The sequence below is a fragment of the Sorex araneus genome, chromosome 7 (assembly GCF_027595985.1).
Source record: "Sorex araneus isolate mSorAra2 chromosome 7, mSorAra2.pri, whole genome shotgun sequence".
NCBI lineage: Eukaryota > Metazoa > Chordata > Mammalia > Eulipotyphla > Soricidae > Sorex > Sorex araneus.
In genome coordinates, this window is record NC_073308.1 from 42,451,939 (window position 1) to 42,469,506 (window position 17,568).

A 17,568-nucleotide genomic window follows, 5' to 3' on the forward strand; every position below is an offset into this window, starting at 1 on the left:
TTTTACTTCTGGCAGAACTTGGATTGTACCTTTATTTGGGGTTGGGCGACTCAGAAGATGTGTTTTAAGCCACACCTAGCAGTGCTCAGGGGGCCGAAGGTGGTGCCAGGGATCAAACTTGGGTCAGCCACATGCAAGGCAAGCACCCTACTTACTGTACTATCTCTCCAGCCCTTCTGCTTATTTTTTAACCTCGTTGTTCTCTTGTTGAGTTGGCTAACTTCTTTGAGTTGATACTAGTTTAAATGTACTAACTTATAGCCTATTAAAATCTGGAGTCCATTGTGTGTTCTCTGTCATACATGATCCCTATTATCTGTAATTTTCAAAATAATAGCATACATGTTTGAACTGTGCAACAGTTACTGCTCTGTGATTAATTATATCCTTTAGTTCTCTTCTCACTATAGCCCTGTGAAATAGGTACAGTAGGTACTCCCATTTTCTAGATAAGGAAACAGACATAGAAGGGAAATGATTTCCCTAAGATGGGAAAGTGTCTGAGCAACAAACAACATCTCATTTCAAACCCACAGCTTTATTACAGAATCTGTGTGAACTCTCACCACATAGCTTACTTACTATTTACCCATTACGTTCTCCACAGTTGGGGAAAGTGCACCAAGCACGGAGATTATAAAGATTAAAAATGTGCCCCCACAAAATACATTATTGCTGGTATAAAGTAACTTTTGAGGGGTTGGAGAAAGAGGGCATTGATTAAGGTTCAAGCCCTGGCATCCATATGGTTCCCTAAGCCTTGCCAGAGGTGATCTCTGAGCACAGAGCCAGATTGAGCCCTGAACAGAGTAGTGTTAGCCCAAAATCAAAATGGTTAAAAAATTTAAGACTAGAAAAACTTTTGAAATCTTATTCTTTATATTATGATCAGCATGGTAAATTATACTGTATATGATATAATCTGATAGAATCTTATTGTCTAAGACATAACATGGTGATATTGAAGGTAATATTTTGACCTGTGTGATTTAATTTCTGTAGTCTTTTTTGTTGTTGGGTTTAAATATATTTCTGTCACCATTACTGTTTGAGCCTATAAATAAGGAGGGTCTATAACTTGTGATCATCCTACCTAAATCTTGTTACATTCACTATCATCCCGTTGCTCATTGATTTCCTCAAGCGGGCACCAGTAATGTCTCCATTGTGAGACTTGTTACTGTTTTTGGCATGTCGAATACGCCACGGGGAGCTTGCCAGGCTCTGCTGTGCAGGCGAGATACTCTCAGTAGCTTGTCTGTTCTCCAAGAGGGACAGAGGAATTAAACTCAGGTCAGCCTCTTGCAAGGAAAACGCCTTACTCACTGTGCTATCGCTCCAGCCCCTTGTTACATTACTCTTTATAATGAACCCAATTTTGGACAAACGTATCAGTATGTAGAAGAGATTTGAGACTTTCTTTAGGTTGTTGGACTAAATGGCTGAAAACGTAGAAAGAGAGGAATAAATGAGAGACTAATGTTGACACCTGTTATTAGACAATATGATAAAACAGCTTTAAAAATAAAGTGATATGATAAAAATTAACATAAATGAAGTGAATCTTATGTTAAGCTAATGAGTGTTTGGGGAATTCTGCAAAAGCTTCAGCCCTGAGTGGGTTGTTCACCAGAACTGAGTCCTTTCTACTGTCAGCCTTTGAGACAGGGCCTCAGTATAACATTCTGTCAGTGATTTGTTTCATTCGACCTCCCTAAGTGCAGAGGAAATCAAAGCTTTGCAAAGGAGATGCTCGTCCTGCTCTGGGATGTGGTGTCCTTGCCCTGGGTAGACAGCGCTTTGTCCTTTTCAGCCTCTCACTATATGCAATGTAACAGAAATTTAAAGTGAATAGATGTGCTTTCTATTTATATTGCTTTCACTGGAAATTTCTCCTAGCTCATATGTTGTTTACATGCAAGAAGTTTTGTTGCAATTAATTCTGAACCTTGTTGTGGCTCATTTTTCTCCACAGGCAGACACCACCCACCCTTTAACCAAGCACAGAAAAATAGCCTCTTCTTTTCGAGATTCTTCATTATTTGATATCTTCACACTTTCCTGCAACTTACTAAAACAGGTGAGGTTATTAGAGTTTGGTTCCTTACTTTCTTTATACCCACATAAAATCTTCCTGTATGGAGTAAAAGATGTTAGCTTTATGTTTGAGTTCTTCATGCTCTAAAGGAACAGGTTCAGCATATATTGTTTATGTACCCAAAACAGGCTGGCTTCCCAGTCTCCTGCTGTGTTAAAATCAGCAAATAAACCAGCAACATCTGTAAGAAGTCAATTTTGAATTTCTAACATCCATTTAGATTTTGTAACCTGAAGGGGGTAGATAGTATCGCATAAGGAAATCACCTGTTTCAGAATAGAAAGTTGACTTTTCAATTCTTTTATGAATAGAGTTGAACTAGAAAATTTTGAACTCTGACTTACATACATTTATTACAGTGTTTAAATGCTCTGTCAGTTATAAGCTAAATAGGAGTGACCTCTTTAATTTTTTGTTGATATATGATTTGAAGTTTTGGGTTTGGGGAGTGTTTTGTTTGGGGTTTGTTTGTTTTTTGGTCTTTTTCTTATTTTTATAGTTTATCCCAATTTTAATTTGTTGGGATTCTTTCTGTTGTCCCAGCTAATTATATTCAACTCTTCCTTCAGTTACCTAGCTTTACCTCAGAATTCCTAGTCTTTCATTTAGTACATTGTCTGGTCAAAATTTTTATGCTTCCTAGAGGAAAAAAATTTATTTTCTTTTTTTTTTTTTGGTTTTTGGGTCACACCTGGCAATACTCAGGAATTACTCCTGGCGGTGCTCAGGGGACCATATGGGATGCTGGGAATTGAACCCGGCTCGGCCGTGTGCAAGGCAAACGCCCTACCCGCTATGCTATCGCTCCAGCCCCAAAAACCTTTGAGGAAACTGAGGGTTGAATCCTCCTTACCCTCGAAGCCAATTAGCCGGTCAGGCACTGAGACCACTGTCGTCCCATTATGGTTCATTGATTTGCTCGAGGGGGCACCAGTAATGTCTCCATTATGAGACATGTTGTTACTGTTTTTGGCATATCAAATACATCATGGATAGCTTGCCAGGCTCTGCCCTGTGGACGGGATACTCTTGGTAGCTTGCCTGGCTCTTCGAGAGGGACAGAGGAATCGAATCCAGGTCGGCCGCATGCATGGCAAATGCCCTACCCGCTGTGCTTTTGCTCACAGCTTGTGTAAATTTTCAGTCTGAAGTCTTAGCTTTGGACCAGTACAGTACTGCACCATTAGCAGACAAATACAATTCAGTGGTGATTTAGTCTTATTTTTGGCTTGAAAAATATTTATTTGGGGTGGAGAGAAAATGGACTGGATGCTTGCTTTGGGGGGTGCCCAGTTCGATCCCTGGCATTGCATTGTCTCCTGAGTACCGCCAGGAACAGTGGTCAGAAGTCAGGAGTAACCTCTAACCACAACTGGGTGTTGTCCAAAAAATTAAAATAAAACTGTTTATTGATAGTGGTGGTGTAATACTGAAAAAAAAGGACATCATTAGCAGAGTGTGAAAGCTTGCTAAAACTCCTAGCCCTGTCTAGAAATAACTTAAGATCAGGTTGGAACGATAGTGCAGCTGTTAAGGCATTTGCCTTGCATGCAGCCAACTCAGGATTCAGTTCCCCAGTACCCAACCTGATACCTGAACCACCACGAGTAATTCCTGAGTGCAGAGCCAGGAGTAAGCTCTGAGCACCTTCCGGTCTGGCCCACACCCCTCCACATCCCCCCAAAGAAGAACTGAGATCTCAGAACAAATGAAGGAGCCACATAAATACGCCATACTGCTTCAGAGTCCCTTATGCACCATGTATCTATAGTACAGGAAGAACGAGTATTAAAGGGGATGTGTACCCTGTGTCTACAGTACATAGAGAGCAAGTGTTAAAGGGAAGGTCTTTAAAATCCAACTTTATGTTTTTAATAGTAAATCAGGAGCTCAGATTTATTACAGTGATTGAAGTTCGGACTCGGGGCGGGGACCTTGACTCTGTTAAGTGCCCATAGCCTTTCTTTTCTGGCTTAGCAGCTTTCTCGTAAGTCTGGTAGCAAGCTTGGGAGAGGGGAGTAATTGTTTGGGGTTCATTATGTGGTAATTTTTACAGGCTTCAGGAAAGAATCTAAACTTGAATGATGAAAGTCAGCACGGCTTGCTCATGCAGCTGCTCAAGCTCACTCATAACTGCCTAAATTTTGATTTCATTGGCACCTCAACTGACGAGTCCTCGGATGACCTGTGCACCGTTCAGATTCCCACCAGCTGGAGATCAGGTAATAATAGTCTGGACCACCGGAAGCTGACGACCCTCAGCTGCCTGGAGGCTGGTCAGAAACGCCTGTGCCAGAGTCTGGCTTGCTCTGAGACAGTGGTTTCCACGGTGGGCAAGACCACCCCCTGCCCCGGGAGATGCTGCAAAGAGGGGGCTCGAATAGCGTCGGGTGCAACTGGAGGGACATTTCTGTTTGTTTGCTTAAAGAAGGTGCCTTTCCAGAGGAGGGTTGGAGCTGAGTGGGTTTATTTGTTTATTTATTTATTTTTCCTTAAAAGCAGGTGGTAAGGGGCTGGAGCGATAGCACAGCGGGTAGGGTGTTTGCCTTGCACGCGGCCGACCCAGGTTCTAATCCCAGCATCCCATATGGTCCCCTGAGTACCGCCAGGGGTAATTCCTGAGTGAAGAGCCAGGAGTAACCCCTGTGCATCGCCGGGTGTGACCCAAAAACCAAAAAAAAAAAAAAAAAAAAAAAAGGCGGTAAGCTGAATAGGTTTGGCGACCTCTACTTTAAGAGAGCATTTAGATTTTTGGCATCTGTCTATAGTGAGGAAAATATTGTTGAAGGAATCTTAGAGATTTCCCAACATGGGAGAACTCTTATTTCTAATTGCTGTTGGATGTGAATTTGTCTTTTTGTTATTCATCACTTATATATTTCTGTTATCTTGCTTATTTGAGGTAACATCAACCTTTAAAAATTATGATTGAGAGATTAAAATTAAGAACCCAGGAGCGTTTTTTAGGGGTTCAGGCCGCCAGCATGACCCTGCTTCATCCAAGGCCCTGGCTCGAACCCCCAGCACCACGTACAGTCCCCTGAGCACTGCTGGGGGGACTCCACAGCCCACTCCAGCTAAATAAAAACATTTATTGGGACTGGAGAGATGGTGTGGGGGTAAAACACACCTTGCATACACGACCCAGATTACCTTCCCCCAGGTGTGGCCCCAAATCAGAATAAATAAACAAGTGTAAAAAAATGAATCACTTTAAGGTTGCTTGGGGGCTGTAGCTCCGTGGTGGGAGCTACAGCTTTTTTCCCTCTCGACTTTTCTTTCCATCTGGGTTGGAAACCCACCACCACATGCACACAGAAAACCTTGTGCTTGCGTTGCTTTTGTGTTTCTAAAGATGAAACTCCCTGGTATGAACAAAGTTCTGATTGTCTTATGTACCCTGAGGAACAGATTAATCTGTTTCTTAAGGGAGCTAAAATCTGGAGTTTAAAAGAAAAAAATTAAAAAAAAACACTTATTAATCTATCACTTTCATAGGACATAAGTGTTCTGTAAAATAAGACAGAAGTATTTGCCCTCTCATACAGCACAGGCCCGAGGCACTTGCACTGAAAGTGCTCCTTTGTCTTTCAGCATTCTTAGATTCTTCAACTTTGCAGCTGTTTTTTGACCTGTATCATTCCATCCCTCCTTCATTTTCACCTCTGGTAAGTTGGAACCATAGTTTCCCAAAGCAAGTCCGTTCCTAAGTATTGGGGTTGCGATTCAGTGGTAAAAGACTTGCTTGCATGGGTGGGTTCTATTCCCAACAAATCCACTTCTACCCCACCTCCCCAGGACAAAAGCACAGCACCTATTTCTAGCAAATAGCAATAGTGATAAACTCAGTATTTTGTTTTACAAATATTACACACACCAAGCTCAGATGTACTAATGTTATCTAACCTTTTGAGATTAAACTTCTGGCTTAAATGTTCTCACAATGAAGTCTTAATTCTTATTATTCTTGTCTAGGGACAAGTTGCTACAAACTTGAGGCTCTTGGTCTCATTGTGTATCTGATTGTGTGCGCTATACCAGACTGCCGCAGACTAGAACATGGTGGTTTTTACCTTCCATGGGCTAGCTGTTTCTGAGGACAGCATTCAAAAGCAACTGCTCAAGTTAAAGATTTTCCTGACTGAGCAATTTGAAACCCCCTGAGACATAAATTATATAAGTGACAAAGGGAAGTTGTAACAGGAAGGCAAATTTGCATACTTCTAAGTATTATGAAAGCTCTTGGGAGTGGTGTATTTTTGTTGTTGTTAAACAATAACTTCAAAGTCTCAAATTTTATTCATGTCCTGTAAAGACATTGATTTCAGATTATTGATGTAAAATTCAGTTGTACAAAACCTACAGAGAAAGCAGTTTCTGTGGCAGACTGCTCCCTTGGTCTTTGTAAATTCCCAGATAAATCCTTGGCTTTAGTAGAAATATGAATTCATTGTTGTAAGTACCATTAAGTTTACTGCAGGAAAAGATGGCACACTGAGGAAGGGTAGTTGATGCAAAGCACTCTCTGTAAAGCTGTGGGCAAAGTGAAGAGAGAGGTTGTGGCAGGTGTCCTGAGACTGTCTATAGGAGAAGTAGTACAAGAGGGTCAGGAGAGTACAGAGGGTGAGGCCCTGGCCTTGCATGCGGTCGACCCAAGTTCAGTCCCTGATGCCTTGAGTGCAGAGCCGGGTGTAAGCCCTGAGCATCACACGGTATGGCCCCACAACAACAGCAGTAATAGTAAAATAAGATAATAGTGGGAAGGTGATGCTGGAAGTGGATGCTCTGACTGAGGGAAGGAACCGTACAAGAGAGGAGGAGTTGCAAACCGTGGCCTCTTTCCTCCTTTAGTCTCTGGTGCTTTCTGGTTGAGGCTACTTTGCAAGCAAGAGGGAGGGAGAGCTTGTCTGTAGCTGACAGCAGTGAGCTTCCCAGCAAAGCTGTGTGGAGTAGAGTAGAAGAGAGATCTAGAGAGGCAGAATCCAGAATCAAGCACAATAGGGAGAGGGTGGGGTGTTTCTTCCAGGGCAAAGTCCTGACTAGGTTATTCTGTTGAGGGTGGAAAAGTAAAGCCCGATTAACCTGAAGATTCACTAGACCAAGAAAAATAGTTCCATTAAGTTTTCAGATGTAAATTTCAGATCTCTGAAGCTTTATTCCCCCTGATCTTTCCATACCATTATTATAACAGCCGCAGGGTCTCGAAGGTCTAGAAGAACAGAATTATCAGCCAGTAAAATACTTCAGAGGCTAAGGCACCTGCCTTGTGCATAGCTGATCCTCCAGCCACTGCATACCAGGCCCCCCCAAGCACGGCCAGGGCCTCTTCTAGGCACAGGGTCAGAGTAGCCCCTGAGCACTGCCAGGTGTGGCCCAAAACGCTACCCTGACACCTCCTCCAAAGAAAAGGACAAAGAAGGGACCAAATCGGTGACAGCTGTGCCTGCTGTAATCTGGGTGCGGGGTTGTGCCTCCCCAGGTGTTGTCCTGCCTGGTGCAGATCGCCTCCGTCCGAAGGTCTCTGTTCAACAATGCGGAGAGGGCCAAGTTTCTGTCACACCTTGTTGATGGTGTTAAGCGAATACTGGAAAATCCACAGGTAAGACTTTGACTTTTGAGTGGGGGTGGAGGATAGTTTATGCCTGTTGTGCGTCAGAAAGAAATCCATGTAGGGGTCTAGAGTGATAGCACAGCGGGTAGGGTGTTTGCCTTACACACAGCTGACCTGGGTTCAATTCCCAGCATCCCATATGGTCCGGTGAGACCGCCAGGAGTAATTTCTGAGTGCAGAGCCAAGAGTAACCCCTGTACATCACCAGGTGTGACCCAAAAAGCAAAAAAAAGAAAGAAAAAAAAATCCATGTAGAGTCCACATTCATCAGAAATCCCAGAATCATGTTTATAGGTAAAGAATGGCTAAAAGAAGGGCTTGTATTGTATCCTTTAACTTGAGGAACCCAGTTGTGGGAAGAATATAATATAGTTTAATACACAAAGATAAGCTAGTCATTTTCCCAAGAAATAAAATACCTAGGTTTTCTTGCCTTACATGTGTGAGGCCCTGGAGTCCAGTCCCAGTACCATAGCACAGCACTGTAGCCCTGTCGTCCCATTGTTCATCAGTTTGCTCGAGCGGGCACCAATAACGTCCCCATTGTGAGACTCATTTTTACTGTATTTGTCATATCCAGTACGCCACAGGTAGCTTGCCAGGCTCTGCCGTGAGGGCGCGATACTCTCGGTAGCTTGCTGGGCTCTCTGAGAGGGACGGAGGAATCGAACCTGGGTCAGTTGCGTGCAAGGCAAACGCCCTACCCGCTGTGCTGTCACTCCAGTCCCCCAGTACCATAAGAAACTAAAATCAATCAAAATGTTTGGGGGTTGGGGGGGGCCCGGTTTCTTTGTTCTTTTGTAGAGTTTTGTTTCTTGGGTTTTTGTGGGGGGGTTTTTTTGTTTTTTTCTTTTTTGTGAAGCAAGAGTTTTTATTGAACAGAATTTACTTAGTTGGACACAGCGGGGAGAGAGAGGGAGGAGGGCAGGAGCAAGAGCACAAGAGCGAGTATGACACTTGCCTTGCACGTGGCTGACCCCGTGGTTGGACCAGGTTGAAACCTCAGCCTCCCCTCTGGTTTCTTTGAGCACAGAACCTGGAGTAAGACCTGAGCACAGCTGGGTATGGCCCCCCAAACTAATTATGTGTATATAACATACATGTGTGTATGTATGTATGCATGCTAATTCTGCCACTAGTTTATTTGTGCTTAGTTAATTTGACAGATATGAAAGTGCCCGTCTTTCCTTTGGAAAGCGAACAGGTCATCCTACATTCTTCTCCATTTTCTCCAGTTAATCCATGTTACAACTTGAGATAAGTAATCTGACCCTTCTGAGCTTCTGTTTTAAACTCTTAAATTGAGACTAAAATCGAGCCTAGTAATCCCGACTCACGGGAGTCTAAACCAGAAGAGGTGATAGCTGTGACAGTCCCTTTTAAACGTGGCTTTTTTTAAAGTGTCGAAACATGAACAGAGGTGAAACATGAACAGAGGTGACAGTCTGAAGTAGACTCCCCCTCCTTGCTCACCATCAAGAGATTATTATGGAAGCATAATGAATGACGGTTCTTCTTTTATTTTCTTTCTCTCCTATCACCAGAGTTTATCAGACCCAAACAATTACCATGAGTTTTGCAGACTACTGGCCAGATTGAAGAGTAATTACCAACTAGGAGAATTAGTGAAAGTGGAAAACTATCCTGAAGTCATCCGATTGATAGCTAACTTCACAGTGACCAGCCTCCAGGTTTGCCTTTGATCATATATCTCTTACTCTCTAAATACAGGAACCTCATCCTCATGATTTTAGCCTTATAATACCTTGGTGCGGGAAAATATGAGGCGAGTGTCACCTACAGAGGAGTTACTCTTGCAGTCTACTGACTTGCCCCCACAGAAGTGCGGGCAGTTTGGTTAGCGGAGCATGTGGCAATTGCAAGGATAATTACCTAGGTTCAAGATAGAGAGAATCCCCTCAGCCTGAAAAAAGGCAAGCTCAGTACAGGAATAGAGACAGAAAGAAAGAGAAAGGTTGTACCCTCTCTTCCTCAGCCGTGTAAGACTAGGCTGTGGCATTCAGACATGGCAGCTTGCTTCAGAATCCTCTGGGAAGCTTGATAAGAAGTACGGGTGTTTGGGTGGTACGCCCTGGTTTCTGGTCCAGTCGGTCTGGTAGTATTGGCATTCCTATTTCTAACAAGTTTCCCAAGTGCTTCTCATGCGTGCTGTTACTCAGGATCCATCTACCCAAGACTTGATTTATGGAGAGACTTACACAGCGAGCCAAGTCAAGCTCTCTTCATTAGATGCCTGACTTCTGAAATAGACCCATTAGATGGCTTTACCATTTGCAAAACAGCCCATTGGAGTTTACCTTTGAATAAAGTTCTTAACCTCTGTCCCCAGTGATGTGGAACTAATGTGTTTTGTATTAAGGTGAGAAATGTGCTTTCTACTCTCTTGGTTTTCTTTAGCATTGGGAATTTGCCCCCAATAGTGTGCATTATCTCCTGAGCCTCTGGCAGCGGCTGGCAGCGTCTGTGCCATATGTGAAAGCGACGGAGCCCCACATGCTGGAGACATACACCCCTGAGGTCACCAAAGCCTACATTACATCCCGCCTGGAGTCCGTGCATATCATCCTGAGGTGAGGGCACTCTGATCCCTCCGGGCCCGGCAGCAGCGCCCAGACTCGAGAGGAGCCTTGTTGGAAGCAGTACTAGCAATGGTGGTTTTGTTCCATGCCAGCAGAGTAACATTATATGGTGGCAGAAAGTCTGAGAGACTGATCTGTCTTTCTGGCATCCTGTTTATCTGTTCATGCCCTTTTATTCATACCCTACTCACCTATAGCAGTATGCTTTGATTACAAAGCATATTAGTACGTTTGCTCTCACCATTTTCTTTAAACGAGAGAAAACATGGGGCTGGAGCGATGGTAATCAGGTAGGGTCCTTGACTTACCCAACACCCTATGCGGTCCATCACCTGGTGTGGCCCAGAAACAAACATGAGAGAAGCGTTATTAATGTATTCATACTTACTGAACATGAACTCTTAAATGTTATACAGCCCAGAGTTTACTAGAAGATGGACTTGAAGCAACCATTACATTAACAAAAGGTTTCTCTCTACATGAATTGACAGTCAGGCCAAAAATCTATAGCAAAAGATATATCAGACTCTTTTAAAAATTACCTACATTGGGGTCACTTTTAAAATATATATGTCTTACCCACTTGCCTTGATGTGACTAACCCAGGTTCAGTCCCCAATACCACATGTGATGCCCTGAGCACTGCCAAGTGTGGCACAGTCCCTTCTCCATCCTCCCCATCCCATAAAAATGACCCATACAAAATGAAGTTATTCTTTGTTTAGAAACCTTTTTGGAATATTGTTTTCATTATTAGGTGTTTCTCAGAGGGACTTTAACTCTTAAGTCGGAATTTTAAGTTGAATTCCTAATTTGCTCACGCGAGTGCAAATCATTGTCATAGGAGTAATAACACAGAGTATTTGTGAAAAGTATTATTTTAACTGCTATTTGTTGCTGAGGGTCCACATGGTTTCCAATGAGGCATTTTTGGGGAGAAGTTACATCCGTGGCTTTGGGCCTGGGCTGGTTTCTCAGTTCGGCCTACCTCACACAACTGCGGTGAGGACAGAGGTGCTGTGTGAACCAGGTAAACACACTAAGAACTGGTCATTACAGTGGCAAAGTGCTGTTGTATTCACATACTGACATATGATAGAACAAGTGAGCGTATACCTGGTGGAAAACCTTTACCTCACTGAGATCATTTATGTGATGAGATAGTGTTTTTTTAAAAATCCTGTTTAGCATGATTGTTCATGATCATACATATTGCTACAAATGTATACATTTGACATGCCATAGAGCTCATTGCAGGTTTCATGTTACTTGTTAGAAGTGGTATTGCTTCCCTAAAGTCTGAAGATTTCTGGTTCCTAAAGCACATCTGTGTTCTCAGTATCTTCATGGAAGGAATACTGATAGCCCCAAAGTTTATTTAAACCAGAACAAGCAAAAGACTTAAGACCCAAGGGCTCTCGGGTAAGAAGCCTGTGGCTCCGAAGACCAGGGCCAAGAAATACCAAGGGACTGGGAATTCTTGGCCCCCACCAGAGCTGTACCTTGGGGACCAAATCCAGGGCCTGGAATGTGTGAGCCATGTGTGCCTTCCCTTTGAGCTGTCCTCCCTGCCCCTAGCAAAGTACTACCAAAGGAAACAGTGGGTAGGGTGAAGACCTACCTTTTGTATTTGCCCACCTTTTGTATTTCCTGTACTAAAACGTGGTTTGGGAGTGTGGACCTGTAGGTTGGAAGTGGTGGTGGCTAAAGGGAGGGAAAGGGCCCACCAGCGGGGAGATCAGTGGGCACAGTCTAAGAGCCCGACCTCCTTCCTTCTCTTGGGAGTAGAGATGGACTGGAGGACCCTCTGGAGGACACGGGTCTGGTCCAGCAGCAGTTGGACCAGCTGTCAACCATCGGGCGCTGTGAATACGAGAAGACGTGTGCGCTCCTGGTGCAGCTGTTCGACCAGTCGGCCCAGTCCTACCAGGAGCTACTGCAGAGTGCCAGCGCCAGTCCCATGGATATCGCGGTGCAGGAGGGTGAGTGCGGGTGGCCGGCTCTGGGGAGGCCTGCCAGAGCCCCTCCGCTCTCCTTCTCCTCCAGATAGCCCCTGTTATCTCCGTGGACTAAAGAGAATATTTGTGAATAAATGCCAGAGGGAACTAGTGAAAACTAAGTGAGATTTTATCTGTAACTGTGTTTAAGAATGTCTTGCTTTTGGTGGGGCCAGAACAGTAGCACAGCAGCTAGGGCATTTGCCTTGCATGTGGCTCACCTGGGTTCCATCCCCTCACTCCAAGCCCACCAGCACTGCTGGGGGTGCCCCCCCCAAAAAAAAATAATAAACAGGGTACTGCTCTGTACAAAAACAAGCTTGCCTGAGTGAAGGATGTCACCTTGACATTCTGTATGATGGGGCTGGGGGGTGTTGGGTTCCCGTGGCATTAAGATTAAGGAGCTTCATAGTAAGCAATGAGCCACAGTGAAGAATTGCTCCATTAAATTATCCCCAAACGTAACCTGTTGCAGGAAGGCTGACATGGCTGGTTTACATCATCGGGGCTGTGATTGGCGGCCGAGTCTCTTTTGCCAGCACTGATGAGCAGGATGCTATGGATGGCGAGCTGGTCTGTCGGTGAGTGCTTCCACAGAGGCCTTCCATCTCTCTGACCCAGCCCAACCCCTTTCAGAACCTGGGACCACAGGAGGTGGACGTGCCCCTATGAATGGTCCCCTCCTTGTTTATAGACCGTATGATCTGAATAAGCTGATTTTACGTGGAGATGAAGGTCTATACAATTCCAACCTCAGACCGCATAAAGTATAGCAAGAACTCTGCCTGGTTCCTTACTGGGAAAAAAAATTGATAGTATTCAGCAAGGAGGTTATGGAAACAATTTAATGAAACTAGAGGGTCCAAGAGGTAGAAGATAGTACAGCAGTTAGAGCATGGGCAAAATTTTTTTTTTTAATTAAAAAGTAAATTATAATTAAAAAGTAAAATTTTATTTACTAATTTAAAAGTAACAGGAGCTGGAGCAGTAGTGTATTCAGTAGGGTACCAACCCAGGTTCTTTCTGGCATTCCATATGGTCCCCTGAATGTAGAGCCAGGAGTAAACTCAGAGCACTCCAGGTCTGGCCCAAAAAAAGGCAGCAAGATTAGGGATGTAGCTCAGTGGTGAGAGCATAGGCCTTTCATGGGAAGGCCCTGGATTAGGGTTGAAGCAGAAGTAAAAGAGGATTTGCAGGGCTGGAACAATGGCGCAGCGGGAAAGGTCTTGCACACAGCCCACCTGGGTTTGATTCCCAGCATCCCATATGGTTTTCCGAGCACCGCTGGAAGGAATTCCTGAGTGCAGAGCTAGGAGTAACCCCTGGGCATCGCCGGGTATGACCCATAAAGGAGGAGAAAAAAAAAAGAGGATTTGCTTTATACATGTGAGGCTGTTTTTAAAAAATAGTAGTAAAGGAGCCAGAGAGATAGTATAGCGGGTAAGACTCTTGCCTTGCATACGGTTGACCCAGGTGCAGTCCCCAGCATCCCATGCAGTACCCCAAATACCACCACCAGGAGTAACACCTGAGTGCAGAGCCAAGAGTCATCCCTGAGCATCGCCAGGTGTGGCCCAAAAATCCCTCCAAAATTTTGGGCCATGGGCCCAATACCGTAAAAATTAAATACATACTTCCAAAAGTAAATAACAAAAGTAAATATGTTGTAGAAATTATATATTTTGGCGGTATCTATCTTCCACCCCCCAAATTAAGAACAGCTTTGTCTGGGTGTCAGGCCTAGAGGTCGTCTGGTTTTCCCAGCTCCTTGCACTCAGCCTGTGGAGCACAGTCACGTCTGCAAACCCACTGCTCTCTGAACAGATGTGAATAAAAGGGAAACAATGTTTTTGTATTTCCACGAAAGTGGTTTTGTGTCTTCCTGGAATCACTACCCAGAGGAGTTCTAAAATGATCTCCTGAGAGACATTTTCGCATGATGGATGCCTTCAAATGTGTGTTGGTTCCCACATATTTTAATCCATATTACTAACATCTGTTACCTTTTTCAACCCCCATGTTGTTTACTAGCGGCACGTCTGCCCTTAGAGCCTCGTTCTGCCAAAAGCTCCCACCTCGTGCCCCACTGGACTTTTTGAAGAGTTGAACAAAAATTTAATATGGATTATTAATTTAAACGTTGTAACAATGATCTAGTGCAACTCCCTCACCATATGTCACAGATGGCTTACCTGTTGTCACACTTGCAAGATGCTAAGTTGAGAGAAGGTGGCTCAAGCACTAGAACACGTGCCTAGCATGTTCAAGGCCTGAGTTGTTTCAAGCACACAGGGGCCCTGGGCACCAGGCCACCTGCCACATCCCCAGCAGAAGCCCCTGGTCTCCCCAGCCCCCTGGGTCTCCCTCCCTCTCCCTCACATGTGGTGGTGGCCCCTATTTTTCTGAAGTTGGGTATCCCACTTGGAGTAACATCTCTTTCATTCTTTTAGCAGTATTCATTCCCTTGCCTTGGACAGGGGCTGGGTGGCAGTCCTGCTCTCCTGTCCCTAGGGACACCCAGAGGGAGTGTTGCCTGTGGCTCAGCTTGTCCTTCACGTGTCTGCATTCTTTGCACGGCTCTGTGGGGAAAAGGTGGAGAACCACTGGTCTAATTTAGTCCTCATTTCATAGATAAGGAATAGAATCTCAGAAGTTAATGGCCCACAATCTCACAGAAGTTGCAAGAAAGATCATTACCCTCAATGTCTTGTTTTGTTGTTTGTTTGTTTTTTAATTGTTTGGTTTTAGTTTTTTATTTTTTTAATTTTTTTTGGGGGGGTAGGGGGGCGCATTGAATGGCATTACTGAAGATGGAAGCCGGGCTCTGCATAGGAGGCATCTATTCTAATAGTATTTTTAATACTGTTCAAACTGTGGGTCCTGCCTTCTTCTCAATAGATCGGAAGTATTGAGCCTCTCGCTAATGTTTAGTTCCCGGGTATGCCTCCCGTGGGGCAGAAGTGGAGACCCTTATGGCCAGCAGAGCTTAGGGCGTGTAGAGAGTGAAGGGAAGACGTGAGACAAGGCTGTTTGTGTTGGGTAGTTTGGGTCCTCTAGTGTGTTTGGGAGATCCTGCTGTTGAAAGAATCGTTGCTTCTGTTCTCCAGGGTGCTCCAGCTGATGAACCTGACAGATTCTCGCTTGGCTCAGGCGGGTAATGAGAAGTTAGAGCTGGCCATGCTGAGCTTTTTTGAACAGTTCCGTAAGATCTACATTGGGGACCAGGTGCAAAAATCCTCTAAGGTAACAGACTTTCCGTTGGCTGTCACTTCTGCCTGTGGGATTCCCAATTGAGGGCAACAGCTGATAGCAAATTTTAGTTAACAGAAAAGTTCAAATGTCTCATCTTAATCTCTAGAATTTGGGGAGGTTCTCGAAGAATTAGGGCCATTTCCCTAGTGGTCCATATGTTTTAACAGTAGAAATATCAGTCTCTTTACATGAACTAATGCAAAACACTGTGAGGTTTTCAGTCTTGTCTAATTTCAGTGTTAAAGGGGGCCAGAAAATAGCTTCTTTTCTGTCAGTCTTTAGTAGTACTTAGAAACTGGCTTGTCCCTCTGGGAGACTTCTTCCTCAGCTTTGTTGTTGGTTATTTGCCCATATTTTAGCCATTGATGAATGAGGACAAACACGGTACTGGGATATGGTTTTTCTGATCCATGTTTCCTGGTTACTTCCCTTAATACCAGCTGTACCGCCGGCTCTCAGAAGTTCTGGGCTTGAATGATGAGACCATGGTCCTAAGTGTCTTCATAGGGAAAATGTAAGTGTCCTGGCTTGCCCTCAGCACGAATCCCTGCTACCCTATGACAAAATAAAGTGTGTTACTTTGGCATTGTGTTGCCAGTGCCTTGGTATTCCAGCATTGATCGTTTGCGTCAGAAAATTGTGCATCTGAGTGTGTGACAATTTTAGAGATGTGCTTTAGAGATGTGGCCCGGCCCCAGAGCATTCCAGGCTTGAGCAGGCAAGGGGTTAATTCCACTCATGCGGCATCTCATCTTTGGAATCTGGAATCCCTTCCTGAGTGGGACCCTACTGTGCCATGAGCAGGATGGACCTCCCTGCCAGTGGTGGGTGCACACCTCCAGCCCTGCCGCCCCGTCACCAGGGATGCCAAGAACAGGCATACAATATGGGCACGTGGTGCCAGCTCCCACTAGATCCGGCCCTCAGGAGGGGAGGCCTTCTTGGAAGTGGGCAGATTCCTCTCGAGAACCGTCGGACCTTTTGAGAGTCTTGAATCTCCAAAACCTTGTGTTGTTCTTTGTCTTCAAAGTCGGAGCCTCTGTTTGGCCCTTTTTGTTTTGTTTTGTTTTGTTTTTTAAGTGGTGCCCAATTGGTCATATTTCCCCCTTTTTAGGAGCTCTGTTCATAACAGCACACACTAGGAGCCACATGTATGACCCAGGGCTGTGTGCAAACTGACATTTTGTCTCCTTCCAACTATCCCAATCCTAAACATTCATATCCATGAGCTGGTTAATAATTTAAGATGAAAGAAAAAAAAAGGCAAAGGGGGTCTAAAGGACTCTCCCAGCTAAGAACCCAGAAGCAAGGGCTACTAGAATTCTGCAGCTGACAGTGGATGGTGCAGGTGCAGAATTGCATACGTCTGCATGTTATCACTGCCGCAGAAATCTCTTACCCTTGCTGCAGAAATCAGCCCTGGAGTGCCCCAGAATTCCAAGGGCCTGGGTATGGGCCAGTGTAGCTTTGGAACCAAGTAGTGAAGATTATCTGAAGGATAATTTTTCTAGTCTACCAAATGTAAGTACGGAGATTTTATACCCATTTTTTGTGGTTGTGATGTCTGTGAATTGGTGATGCAGATGTGTGATGGCTCTGATGGATGATTTTCTTCTGCCAGTCCTCCAGGAAGCCAGCAAATCAAAAGTATGCTACTTTGTTTTTCTTTTTTGTCCTCCAGCATTACCAATCTGAAGTACTGGGGCCGATGTGAACCAATCACCTCCAAGACACTACAGCTTCTCAATGACCTCTCCATTGGATATCCTTTTTCCACACTCACTCTGGGCTTACAGCATTGTGGTGTGCCAGTCTTAAAAACCAGAGTCTCTCAGAGTCAGGAGAGTTACTTAGTACAGTGGGTGGGGCACTTACTGTGCATTTGGCCAACCGGGATTCTATCCCCAGCACCCTAGATGGTCCTTTGAGCATACCGGGAGTGATCCCTGCATGCAGAGCCAGGAGTAAGCCCTGAGCACTGCTGGGTGTGGCCCAAACCCCTTTCTGCCC

At 44.6% G+C, this 17,568-nt stretch overlaps 1 protein-coding gene across 3 annotated transcripts in view; it reads left to right on the forward strand.

The window, feature by feature from the left end:
- Positions 1 to 17,568, forward strand: part of XPO7 (exportin 7) — a 98,691-nt gene that overhangs the window by 65,338 nt on the left and 15,785 nt on the right. For all 3 annotated transcript variants that reach the window (XM_055144349.1, XM_055144350.1, XM_055144351.1), the window contains 11 exons: positions 1,976 to 2,080; positions 4,155 to 4,320; positions 5,693 to 5,766; positions 7,578 to 7,697; positions 9,254 to 9,400; positions 10,128 to 10,300; positions 12,098 to 12,291; positions 12,782 to 12,887; positions 15,414 to 15,549; positions 15,999 to 16,072; positions 17,240 to 17,320. In XM_055144349.1, the coding sequence (XP_055000324.1) occupies positions 1,976 to 2,080; positions 4,155 to 4,320; positions 5,693 to 5,766; positions 7,578 to 7,697; positions 9,254 to 9,400; positions 10,128 to 10,300; positions 12,098 to 12,291; positions 12,782 to 12,887; positions 15,414 to 15,549; positions 15,999 to 16,072; positions 17,240 to 17,320 (1,376 nt within the window). The remainder of the gene's footprint in view (positions 1 to 1,975; positions 2,081 to 4,154; positions 4,321 to 5,692; positions 5,767 to 7,577; positions 7,698 to 9,253; positions 9,401 to 10,127; positions 10,301 to 12,097; positions 12,292 to 12,781; positions 12,888 to 15,413; positions 15,550 to 15,998; positions 16,073 to 17,239; positions 17,321 to 17,568) is intronic.